Source organism: Aulonocara sp. 'chitande type north' Nkhata Bay, linkage group LG18 (genome assembly GCF_057382095.1).
Source record: "Aulonocara sp. 'chitande type north' Nkhata Bay isolate Kocher_YH1m ecotype deep benthic linkage group LG18, A_spYH_male_GT1.1, whole genome shotgun sequence".
Lineage (NCBI taxonomy): Eukaryota > Metazoa > Chordata > Actinopteri > Cichliformes > Cichlidae > Aulonocara > Aulonocara sp. 'chitande type north' Nkhata Bay.
Window position 1 is genome coordinate 746,625 of NC_141361.1, and position 13,055 is coordinate 759,679.

Here is a 13,055-nt window from a genome sequence, read left to right on the forward strand (position 1 = left end):
TCATCGCATGCGATGGAGTCAAAATCAAAAGCACAGCTTTATCAGACAGGTGCAGTTTAATGTTGGCTGACGAGTCTTCAGTGCGTCGCACGACTGGATTTCTGGACACGCTGACGTTGTTGAAGTTCTGCACTTTTTCCACATTATTTCGGTGACTTTAACGAGGCCGTGTTTTATGAGGTCTCCATCTGAAAAAGGCTCGCCATGTCTCGCGATGAGTTGGGCGACCTCATAGCGGCTATCGGAGCCTTTTCCTGGACCTTTCGAGCACGAGATAAATACTGCTGCTGACCCTGCGGGAGAGTTAATGTCTGCTCTGGCTCAGCACCAGTGTCGGATGTACAGGCCTGATGTTTGGCTTCATAATGACGTCGCACATTATCCTCTTTCATAACTGCCACAGTCTCAGTGCAGATCAAACAGACACACTTGAGTTCTTTGAAGAAACATTCACTCTCCCACCGTGTCTGAAATTTTCTGCACTCACTTTCTACCTTTGGCTTCTTTGGTTCTGACCTGTTTAGTAACTTGGGGTAAATTTCTTCTGTGATTGTCCTTTTTGGTGGAGCAACTGCCTTGATCAACAGTAGCTCCCCCTGGTGTTAAAACGAAGAAGTGCAATACACTCATGCAAAAGTTGAAGTGCGGCCTTATTCTATTCTATTTATAAAATTACTTGCAGGCCAACTGCGGCCCACGGGCCGGAGTTTGGACACCCCGGAGTTTAGGTGGACGGCCTTGTCTTGGTAGGTTTACAGTTGTGCCATACTCCTTCCATTTCTGAATGATGGCTTGAACAGTGCTCCGTGGGATGTTCGAGGGTTGGGAAATCTTTTTGTAGCCTAAGCCTGCTTTAAATGTCTCAATAACTTTATCCCTGACCTGTCTGCTGTGTTCTTTGGACTTCATGGTGTTGTTGCTCCCAATATTCTCTTAGACAACCTCTGAGGCCGTCACAGAGCAGCTGTATTTGTACTGACATTAGATTACACACAGGTGCACTCTATTTAGTCATTAGCACTCATCAGGCAACGTCTATGTGCAACTGACTGCACTCAGACCAAAGGGGGCTGAATAATTACGCACACCCCACTTTGCAGTTATTTATTTGTAACAAATGTTTGGAGTCATGTATGATTTTCGTTCCACTTCTCACGTGTGCACCACTTTGTGTTGGTCTTTCACCTGGAATTCCAATAAAATTGATTCATATTTGTGGCTGTAATGTGACAAAATGTGGGAAACTTCAAGGGGGCCCAATACTTTTGCAAGCCACTGTACAGTGTCCAGCTGAAAGATGATGCGAAGCCGCTAATCCAGGCTCCACGGAGAGTCCCAGCTCCGCTTAGGGATCGTCTTTAAAAAAAAAAAAAAAAAAAAGAGCTGGACAGGATGTCACAGTTGCAGCTCATCACAACAAGTGGAAGAACCGAACTCAATGCTGTGCATGGAGAAATGGAACAAAACTAAAGAACTGCGAGTATGCATGGACCCTGGAGATTTAATCTAAGCATAAACAAGAGCACTGCCAGATACCACCACGTGATGAGATTAAAAGTGAAATGGCCAGAGACATATACTTCTTTAAGTTACATGCAACACGGGGTTTCTGCAAATAAAGCTGCGTGAGAAAAGTTAAAAAAAACTGAACTTTTATTTTGTACTTGTAAATCAGATTGTGTAGTTGCGAATTTTGTAACCTTGTAAACCAAAATATGTGTCATACATACATCAGGATGCAGGTTTTTAGGATCACCTCTAAAGGCTGAAACAATAACAAGTGGATGAAATCAAAAAATAAATGAATGCATGAGAAGAAACAACGTGCTCTAAAGAGACCATTACAGACTAAAGCAGGCAGAAAGGGCCAGAGTATTTAGTATTTTAGTATTTATTTATTTATTGTCATTGTCAAGAACAATGAAATTGCGTTTGGGGCTTCCATACAACCCAAAAAAAAGAAGAAAATAATAAATACCCCTTAAAACCCAATTGTACATATTTAACCCAGTGTGACTCCAATGCAATAAGACAATCCTTAGCAATAATGTTCGTAGAAATTGAGACAAAGACCTGAGAAACATGACAAAATACAACAATGCAACCCATTCAATATTATTGTACTGTGAGATATGATATCAGATATGATAGTTATCTATTTAAGAAAGAGGGGGGGGGGGGGGGGGCAGGAGGGGGAAGAGAATAAAGATATGATGCACCAATGCAGACCAGTTCATTGCTATTAAGAAGTTGGATATGGTTATTGTCCGTGAGAGGGGGGCAGAGAGTTCAGGAGCCTCACAGCCTGTGGATACAGGCTGTTGGCCAGTCTGGATGTTCTGGCCTGTATAGACCTGTACCTTCTCCCTGAGGGCAGCAGATGGAAAAGGTGGCGCGCAGGGTGATGTTGGTCCCGCAGGATACTGTGCACCCTCCTCAGACAGCGAGTGGGGAAGATTCTGAGGGATTCTGAGTCTCAAATAAAACAGTGACCACAAACAGGAATACAGCATAAAAGACAGATATTTCTGGAAAACAACCTGTGAGAGTTCTCATGCAGTCTATCAAATTCCTACTCACACTGAAATGTTTTATGAGCCTCTGGCTTCTCAGCTGTGTGAGTTTTCTTGTGACACATCAAGCTACTTTTTTGACTGAAGCTTTTCCCACATGTATCACAGGTATACGGCCTCTCCCCTGTGTGAGTTTTCTTGTGAATATACAAAGTACTGCTTCGACTGAAACTTTTCCCACATGTATCACAAGTATACGGCCTCTCCCCTGTGTGAGTTTTCTTGTGAATATACAAAGTACTGCTTCGACTGAAACTTTTCCCACATGTATCACAGGGATATGGCCTCTCACCTGTGTGAGTTCTAAGGTGGCGTTTCCAGGTACTTCTATCACTGAAGCTTTTCCCACAGGTACTACAAGCAAACAGTTTTTCACCTGTGTGGGTTCTCCTGTGATTATACAAATAACTGCTGTGACTGAAGCTTTTCCCACAAGTGTCACATGGATACGGCCTCTCACCTGTGTGGGTTCTCATGTGGATAGATAAATTCATTTTTTTATGGAAACTTTTCCCACACGTATCACAGGGATATGGCCTCTCACCTGTGTGAGTTCTCATGTGATCATACAAGTGACTGCTTCGACTGAAACTTTTCCCACACGTATCACAGGGATATGGCCTCTCACCTGTGTGGGTTCTAAGGTGACGTTTCCATGTACTTCTATCACTGAAACTTTTCCCACATGTATCACAAGGATAGGGTTTCACATCAGTGTTGGGTTTCTTTCTTTGGGCCTGACTCTTGATGGATTTTTGGCAAACATCAGACTCTCTACCTGTGGCAGCATTGCAGGGACTCTCTGACACAGTCCAGCTCTCCACATCATCCTGACGTCTGTCTCGCTTCTTCCTCTTCTTTGGCACTGAGGTCACAGTTTCACTTAACCCTGACTCTTCACACTTGCTGGATTCTTCATCTGTGCTTTCACTTTGAGGAGAGTCATCACAGAGGAGCTGCTCCCCGTCTCCTCCTGGTTCACTGTGCTCTCCTTCCTCAACAACAGTCACCATAAAGGTACCAGGCTCCTCCTTCAGTCCCAGCTGCTCTCCCTCCTGACTGCTGCACAGTTCCTCCTCTTCCTCTTTAATCTGTGAAGCTTCTGGTTCCTCCTGCTCCACACTGGAGCTCCTCTCCTGGTTCCAGAGCTGCTGCTCAGGGAGAACCTCCTCCTCCTCATAGATATGGTGCTGTGGGACGTCTGGAGAGAAAAATCGGATACATGAAAATGGTGAATATATTCATTATGCTATCCATTTTCATAAACACTTCTGCATCACCCAGACAGCATCTCCGCTCCGGGCCTACTGAGTTCTCAATAAGCTCTACAAGGCATTTGATCAACTTCTCATTCTAGGAGCAGTCCTGAAACAGCTACTGCTGACATCACCAGTGAGCTGGGACCAACCTTATCACCATTCTTATCAGCAGTGATGCTCCTAACCCTATCTCCCATCCTCTCCAGTTAGAATGACTGGCCAGTATTGGAATCACGTACACAGCTTTACGATATTTTACATCCTTCCTATCTGACACAAAACAGCTCGTTCACAGCAGAACCGTCAGTGTTGGGACTCCTCTTATTTACAATCTCTCCCTTTACTCTCACAAATATTCCCCACCATTGAGAAGTACAGTTTCAATTTTATGCTGATGACACAACACTTTACATCATCTAAGTAGCTTGGAGAGAAAAGCGTCTGGACTTCTTTAAGTTGCTTAAAGTCGTTTCACCTCTGAACCAGTTTTTGTCAAGCACGACATCCCAGTGTATTTCACACCCAGCAACACACTCCGACAGAAACTGGACAGAAGTCCTAAACAAACTTAACAATGTGGTGTTTGCTGTACAGTGTAGCGAGGAATGCTCAGACCTCTACATTGGAGAGACCAAACAGCCACTTCATAAATGCATGGCACAACACAGAAGAGCCACCTCCACGAGACAAGACTCGGCCGTCCATTTACATTTAAAGGTCAAAGGTCACTCTTTGTAAACTTGTTAAGACTTACAAGACTGCGCTGTGATCGTGGCAGGAGACTTTAACCATGCAAACCTGAAATCTGTCCCGCCTGGATTCATTAAAAACGTTTCTGACGAGGGAAAACAACACACTGGACCAAGTCTGCACCAACATGTGTGGGAAGCGCATCTGTAACCTGAAGGTCGCCGGTTCGATTCCTGGGCTCTCTGGCCGACATATCCTCGGCATAACCATGTATAATATCCACAAAACTTAAAAAAGGTTATACACACAGTACGGTAATATTATGTTGAAGCACAGTACGTATTAGAGATGGCACGATACCACTTTTTTATGTCCGATACCGATATCATAAATTTGGATATCTGCTGATACCGATATGAATCCGATATAGTGTTTTTTAATCAACAAAACTGTTTTTTAAATATCTTGCTGCATTTTGTATAAGTTCATACTCAAGTTTAAAACAACAACTACACTAAAGCTATTCTGTTATACCTGTATGCAAAAAAAAAAATTTCATAGTTCAGCAATACTGATCAATCTAATAAACTTAGACCTACACCATCCTCCCTATTCTGGTATTTTAAAGAGTACTTAGCATAAATATTAAGCAACCTAACTAATAGGGTTCCAACTCCCAGCAACAACAAAAATAAATAAATAAAAAATAGGGAACCACCCCTCACGCTCCACCTCATGATGCTTAATCAACGTAATCAACCTTAATTTGATGCAGTGTGAAAAAAAATGCACAGAAATCAATTATTTTTCAAGAAATATTAAATAGATTCAACATCTTTCTTCAACAAAATTGCAGACTGCACAGATGGTACCTTCCCAAAGGAAAAAGTACTACAGCTTACTAGGGTATATATATTAGACTTAATAGTCACTATATACAGTAATTGACTTCTATTCATTTTACTTCAGATTAAAACTTTGGGTGTCAGATAATTATTTATTAAAAGCTCGACATTTTAAATGAGAATAAGAAAGAAAAGTATGTCTTTGTGCCCCCTTTTCCCTGTTAATGCCCTATCGGCCCCCCTGGCTAAACTTTGCTAGATCCGCCCCTGCACAGTTACGTCAGCTGTAGAAAAAGATCCTGGAGTAGAAAGTAATATTAAATACATTCTAACAACAGCTTATCAAGCTTAAACGTGCTGCTGTTGTTCAGCCGCTGGTTTCCTCTTTCTGGTGCAAAGTGGGCCAAAAACAAACAAGAGAGACGATCAGCTGATCATTGATCAGTTTCATGATTGAAGTAGCAGCAAGAAGAGGCAGTCGCTCCATATATCGCTCGTTAAGCTTAACGCAGGAATGCTTTACAAACATTCAGAGATGGACTTACACACTTGCTTTACTTCTCTCGGGGATAACTTTGTCGGAGATGAAATGCCGGGTTGCTAGCGAAGCTCCAAATGCTATCCAGACCACCGACAGGTCCCGCATGCCACAGCCGCTCTATCACGTGATGCATACGGCGCCGACGTGCTAACGTTCTGAGGTGAGTTACGGCGTGTTGCAAGTTTTGTGAGGTGCTTTCGTGATATTTAATGGATCGATTACATTTTTTATTTTTCTCCGATATCCGATCCAGTAATTTAGGTCAGTATCGGACCGATACCGATACGTAATATCGGATCGGTCCATCTCTAGTACGTATCACTCCGCGAGGCTCCGCCTACGATAGCCGTAATGCTCCCACAATCCATCAAGCGGTGCGGCTTCGTAGCTTAGCAAAGTCGTACTGAAACATTTGACAGATTTTCGAGCGCCGTGCACATAAAATCGTTTCGAGGTCAGTAAACACAACCAGAGTTCATACATGAGGCACACGGGATTATAAGGGGCTCTGTCGACTTTCAGAAAAATCAAAGGATTGATTTTAAGTGCGCCGTATTTTCCAAACAACACGGTAATAACGACGGCCCGCTAGCATGCGCTACCAAAAATAGTGCTTTGTTGTATATCTGATGGACGAAAGCTAAACCAGTTCCACACCAGTGAAGCTGCAGCATTTTTACAAACCAGTTCTGGTTCATCGTTTCATTCAATGATCCGCTTTCGCTCTTCTCCTTCTGCGTCGCCGCCGTGTGCGTATGTAAACAAAGGCACTACGCATGCGCGTTTTACCCATATTCTATCTCCATGTTTCATTTTCCTATCGTTGCCCAACATTATACTATTACCGTGAACGGTATGATATGGCCCAGCCCTAACCCTAAACCAGTTCTTTATCTGCTTCAACCAACGAAACAGGGACACCATCACCCATCCTGCCGTTACAGAGAGGGACGACGCCCCCATCCAGCTGGAGCAGCATCAGGTCAGAGCCACACTGTGCAGAGTCAACGTGAGGAAGGCAGCTGGTCCTGACGGTGTAGCTGGTAGAGTGCTTGAAGCATGTGCAGACCAACTAGCAGAGGTTTTCACCACCATCTTCAGCCTCTCACTGCTACAGTCTGTAGTACCATCCTGCACTGAAGCACCGCAGCAATTTCCTAATGTTGTAAACCTCAACATCTGGCAATAAACCCATTCTGATTTTCTGATTTCTGCCTTAAGTCAGCCACCATCGTTTCAGTGGCCAAGAACACAGTGAGCTGCTTGAATGACCATCGTCCACGTGCTTGAGCAGCCATAATTACCAAATGTTTTGAACAGCTCATCATGTCCCACATTAAAGCTGCCATCCCTGCAGACCTCGATCCACACCAGTTTACATACTGGGCAAACAGGTCGACAGAGGACGCCATAATAACAGCTCTTCACACAGCCCTCACCTGGACAGTAGCAACACCTGTGTGAGAATGCTGTTTGTGGACCAGCTCTGCCTTCAACACAGTCCAACCCCACAAACTGGTTAATAAGCAACTCATGACTCAGCAGCTCACTGTGCAGCTGGATACTGGACTTCCTGCGTGACCCCAGAACATCAGGATGGGAGAGCACACCTCCTCCACCCTCATTCTGAATGTAGGTGTCCCACAGGGGTGTGTCCTCAGTCCCCTCTTATACTCACTTTTCTCCCATAACTGTTCACCAATCCACACCAGTAACACCATTATAAAATTTGCTGACACCACCATCATAGGACTGATCGACAACAGCGATGATTCAGCTACAGAGAGGAGGTTCAGCATCTGAAGCGATGACGACAACAACCTGCATCTGAACACAGCCGAGACCAAGGAGATGGTAATCGACTGAGCACTCCACCCTCTACATTGATGGAGGAGGTGGAAAGTTCCCCGGAGTCCACATCTCGGCCGGCCTCACCTGGTCCACAAACATCTCCCACCAGGTAGGGAAAGCACAACAAAGGCTGTACTTCCTCAGGAAACTACGTCAGGCCCAGTTACCCCAGAGACTGCTAATTAACCCCAACCGCTCCACCATCGAGAGCCTTCTGACCTCCTGCTGCACACTCTGGTTCAACTGCTGCACCATGGAGGGCAAGAGGAAACTGCAGCGGGTGGTGAGGGCAGCAGAGTGGGCAATCGGCACCTCACTGACCCCCCTCAGAGACATTTATACTGGCAGACTTCAGCAGAAAGCCAGCATCATCATCAAGGACCCCCCCCCCTTCCCTCTGGTAAACATTACAGGTCCATCAGGTCAAAAACAAACAGACTCAACAGAAGTTTTTACCCACAGGCTGTCAAACATGCCCTACCTCCACCCTGACTGGAGGATAAGTGCACCGCCAACACCCATAAATAAGGTGTAATGTCCATAAATCGTATCTCTATTTATACTTCAATGCAACCAACACCCCTACCTCTTTAAACTGTATTTAACACACACACACACACACACACACACACACACACACACACACACACACACACACACACACACACACACACACACACAGGTCTAGTGATGCTTTTTGAGTAAAGGTTTAACTACAGCCAGCTTGAAGGCCTGTGGTACATAGCTGATTATTAGAGATAGGTTGATCATATTTAAGATTGAAGCATTAATTAATGGCAGGACTTCTTTGAGCAGTTTTGTAGGAATGGGGTCTAAAAGACACGTTGATGGTTTGGAGGAAGTAATTATTGAAGTTAACTCAGAAAGATCAATTGGAGAAAAAGAGTCTAACTTAACATCAATGGTACTAAGAGTAGCTGTAGATAATATTACATCTGTGGGATGATTACTGGTAATTTTTTGTGGTTCAGTGGTTGTTGATCAGTCATGAGAATTTGCATAATTAAGATTAATGAACTGACCTCACAGCCCATTGTCCTTCAGTGGGCTGGTTTCAGTCATTATGCAAATGTCCTGTTTATAATAAGATTGAAACCTGCAGTCAGCTGAGACTGAAGACGTCACCTAATTATGATAAAACGTTTCTCCCACAAAACGCTACGTCCAGATGAACAGAATCAACTCTTAATGACCTTACAGTAGGTCTGCCACGATCAGTCGACTATCAAAATTGTGTACGACTAATTTAATAGTCGATGCGTCGTTGGAAACTCTGTAAGATCCTGAAAGAATCAGGAATAAGTAGGATTTGAAAAACGCAATAACGAACTGAAACAGAAGATGGCAGCACTGCATCTACAAGCTGCCGTTAAATGCCAAGGAAGAAAAAAAAAAAAAAAAAAAAGCAGTGTCCAAATTTAGGTGCCGCATCCTTCCGAGGGCGCAATTGTAGACCGATTAATTTCCCTTAGAGATCAATAAAGTATTCTGATTCTGATCACATGACAGCGACGTGACGAAGGCTGTCCAAATTTAGAGACCCCTCCAAATACACCCTTCATTTCCCCAGATTTGAAGGATGGGTCGGGTGTGTCCTTCGTGGCCCAACCTATCCCAGAATTCATAGCGCAGCCCAGCTCAGTTTCCAACAATGGCGGCAGCTACTTAGTTTTAATATTACTCTTATTATTCTTTCTGGGTCACAAAATAAACATTTAACATATTTTCAGGGAGAATGTAGCTGTGTAAACCTCAAATATCTGCTCAGTTTATCAGGACACCGCATTTTCAAAAGCGCTCCGACGTTTTCGGAGACGTCTGTTACCCACTAGCTCGATAGCTAGCCGGGGGCAAGGTCACTAGCGCCGTGAGAACACCGGACTCCCGGCAAATCGTTTTCAAACCCACCGCCGTCTTTCGCTACTCAGGTTAAACATGATATATGAGTCACTTAGATAACTTTAAAATGTTATTGTTTGGCTTTTTTAGTATTTTATTTGTTCCTGAGTAAATCGGTTTGGCTGAGATTAAAGTTTTTACACAGCTGAATAAACATCAAGCAGACAGCTGATTATCAGAAGTGTGAGATGCTCCAGAATTTACTCCAGTGTCCTGTTATATTCCAGTTTGGATTCAGGAGACAGACACTTTCTCTACTTTCAAGATCAGGCTTCAAACTTTTTTTTGCTAAAGCATATCGTTAGGGCTGGACCAGGTGACCCTGAATCCTCCCTTAGTTATGCTGCAAAAAGCCATCAGTCACCATGGTGATGTACCCAGTAAGAAGTGTGAGAGGAAAACCCCAACCCTGCCTCACAGCAGCGTCCTCGGGTGAGTTTAAAGCTGAATGTTTGTTTAAACAGAGACACATCCACCTTCTGTCCTCCAGAAACATCCCTGCAGCCTCAAAGTAAACGTCCCGCAGAGCTGTGATCAGGATCCTCCCTCAGAGGGACACTCACCTGTCCTGTGCAGCTTGATTTGGGGTTTCCAGGTGATATCCAGCAGTCTGCGCTGACGCTCCATCTCTTCCTCGTACTGCACAGGATCATTATGAACTTCAGGCTCCTCCTTCAGTCCCAGCTGCTCTCCCTGCTGACTGCTGCACAGTTCCTCCTGTTCCTCTTTAATCTGTGGAGCTTCTGGTTCCTCCTGCTCCACACTGGAGCTCCTCTCCTGGTTCCAGAGCTGCTGCTCAGGGAGAACCTCCTCCTCCTCCTCCTCCTCCTCACAGACCTGCTGCTGTGGGACGTCTGGAGAGACAGAAGAAAGAAGTCACAACCACAGAAACATTAACAGGACTTTACAGCATGACTGCGTCGCTCGTGTGTGAGAGTAAAGCCGTCCAGTCAGCTGTAAGTCACTGATCTCAGATCTGCATTTATTCAGACGAACATCTGGAAGGTAAAGCCCCCTCAGCACAGCAGCAGCACCGCACTGCCACTACAGTTCATAAATTCAATATTAGGTGTCACTGTGCCGAGCTGCACATTAAACTCTGTGTCACTTCTTTCAGTCGCGTCCGTGACTCTGAACAACAACATGGTGGACTTTGTTGTTCTCACACGTGTGTAAATGTGACCACAGGAACCGTGCACGTGCTGTGTACCACTTTAGCTTTTATGTGACATCATCACAAAGGGCCCGGGCGACCACTCTGACGTCACTGATGGAGAAATAAAAAAGACGTATTGTTATGACGTTAACACTGAACTCTTTACAGCTCTGCAGAAGAAGAAAGGAAACCAAGGAAAAACCTTTTCAGGCTAGATTACTGAGTTTAGAAGGTGCACCTGAACGCACCATCAAACACACGTTTCACCGCCAAACAAAAAGTTTTTCAAACGATTCACAGGATTGAGTGATGGATCCAGGTCAGAGAAAAGCTCAAATCCAGGCTGATTTCAGCGCCTGCTGTTTGAATGCAGCGCAGCGCAGTCCTGTCCTCTGTTTGCTCTTTGTTAGCTCACATCTCCAAAAAGTCCTCACAATCAGAAACGTCCCGCAGAGCTGTGATCAGGATCCTCCCTCAGAGGGACACTCACCTGTCCTGTGCAGCTTGATTTGGGGTTTCCAGGTGATATCCAGCAGTCTGCGCTGACGGTCGATCTCTTCCTCGTACTGGACGATCGTTTTTTCAAACTCCAAGAATATTTGTTCAGCAGCAGCAGTTAGTCGCTCGTTGATGAACTCTCTCAGATACTGAACTGAAGGCATCGTTGCTGCCGCGGCTCACACACTCAGCTCACACACTCAGCTCACACACAGCACAAAGCCTCCAAAAGTTCACGCTGGAACAACCAAACTGCCGCTTTTAAAAATGTTTACTTCCGCCGGATGTCCCGCTCTGAAGTTCCGGCAGGAGGAGGATGTTCAAATACTTTGTTCCGCTTGGAATAAACGTCCTTCTTTCTTCCTAAAACCTATTTAAATGTACCAAACTGAGCCATAAATACATAAACAGCGTGTTACAAATAATAAAGGAGAGAAAATGGAAAGAAAAGGCCTCGTTCAGGTTTTTATCCATAATGAATCATATCCATTCTACTACTGATCATTCATATACTCAACACCAAAGAGTCTGACGTGAATGAATACTAACACACGGCTTTATTTTATTGTTTGATGTGGGTCTAAAATAAATGAGGAATTACACACGCTGTTCATTAAATGTGTTTGTGGCGTGCTCAGAGTCTTCATTGGTGGAAATCAGATCAAACTTCAGGATCTTCGACGTATTACTGCTGTGTGATTTTTATTACTATTAATGAAATGGATGAAAAGCTGACCCTGAGTAAATGTGGTTATCCCAGCTGGACTTTTGTCAAAGCTGGAGAAGAAAAAACCCTCAGTGATCCCGTATGTGTCAGCAGTATGGGAACAATTGAGACCCATTTTCTCTAAACACAGCGTCTTTGTGGCTTTTAAACCACAAAACAGGTGAACTCAGGTGCCTGTCCACATTCATGAGTGATGCAGTCATGCTGTAAAGTCCTGTTAATGTTTCTGCGGTTGCATCAGTAACTTCTTTCTTCCGTCGCTCCAGACGTCCCACAGCAGCAGGTCTGTGAGGAGGAGGAGGAGGTTCTCCCTGAGCAGCAGCTCTGGAACCAGGAGAGGAGCTCCAGTGTGGAGCAGGAGGAACTAGAACCTGATTTATTGCTATTACTGAAGGTCCGCGGCTCCGAACCGTAGTAAAGGGACCTCTGACTAATACGTCGGGTTCGTGTCGGCTCGTAGCCGAAAAATAGCTTTACTTTGTTGTGTGGGTCAACTTTGCTAGCGAGAGACAGAGAGAGGCGTTGAAAGACTGCTGCAACAGAACTTATTGTTTCAGAGGAAAACACGAACACGGTGTACAGTCGAGTCTTAACAGCTTACTTACAACTGGGCTCGTCAGGCACTCTTCTTGGCTGCAGTGGTTATTATTATATTTACATGTTTCCAGCTCCCGTTTTTGCTCCGTGACAGCTCGTACTTTTCCTTTATCTCCCTCCCTCGCTCACAGACACATAACGTGTATGGCAGTCCATTCTTCCTGCAGCACGGACTACACTGCCCATGAGGCTACATTCTTTAGAGCTATGCTTGTAGCATTCTGCCTATTAGCTTAGCCCAACAACAACAACAAAAAGGCGCTCTGTCACCCAGGAAACACACAGTCGCAGAGAGAGAGTGTCACCCTGTAACCATGGTAACCGTAACGCTGCCGCCTGGAACAACAGAACGTAGCTGTACACTTCTGTGGAACCAGCTTCCAGTTTGGATTCAGGAG

The 13,055-nt window shown here is 44.7% G+C and overlaps 1 protein-coding gene across 1 annotated transcript; it reads right to left on the reverse strand.

Annotated features, from left to right (window-relative positions):
- Positions 1–1,627: 1,627 nt before the first annotated feature.
- On the reverse strand, positions 1,628–12,394 carry LOC147307535 (uncharacterized). Its single transcript, XM_086271956.1, has 3 exons — positions 11,326–12,394; positions 10,243–10,533; positions 1,628–3,774 (listed from the first exon to the last, which is right to left on the reverse strand). The coding sequence occupies exons 1-3, from the start codon at positions 11,495–11,497 to the stop codon at positions 2,573–2,575; spliced, it is 1,665 nt and encodes a 554-aa protein (XP_086128082.1). The 5' UTR covers positions 11,498–12,394; the 3' UTR covers positions 1,628–2,572.
- Between the last annotated feature and the right edge of the window lie 661 nt (positions 12,395–13,055).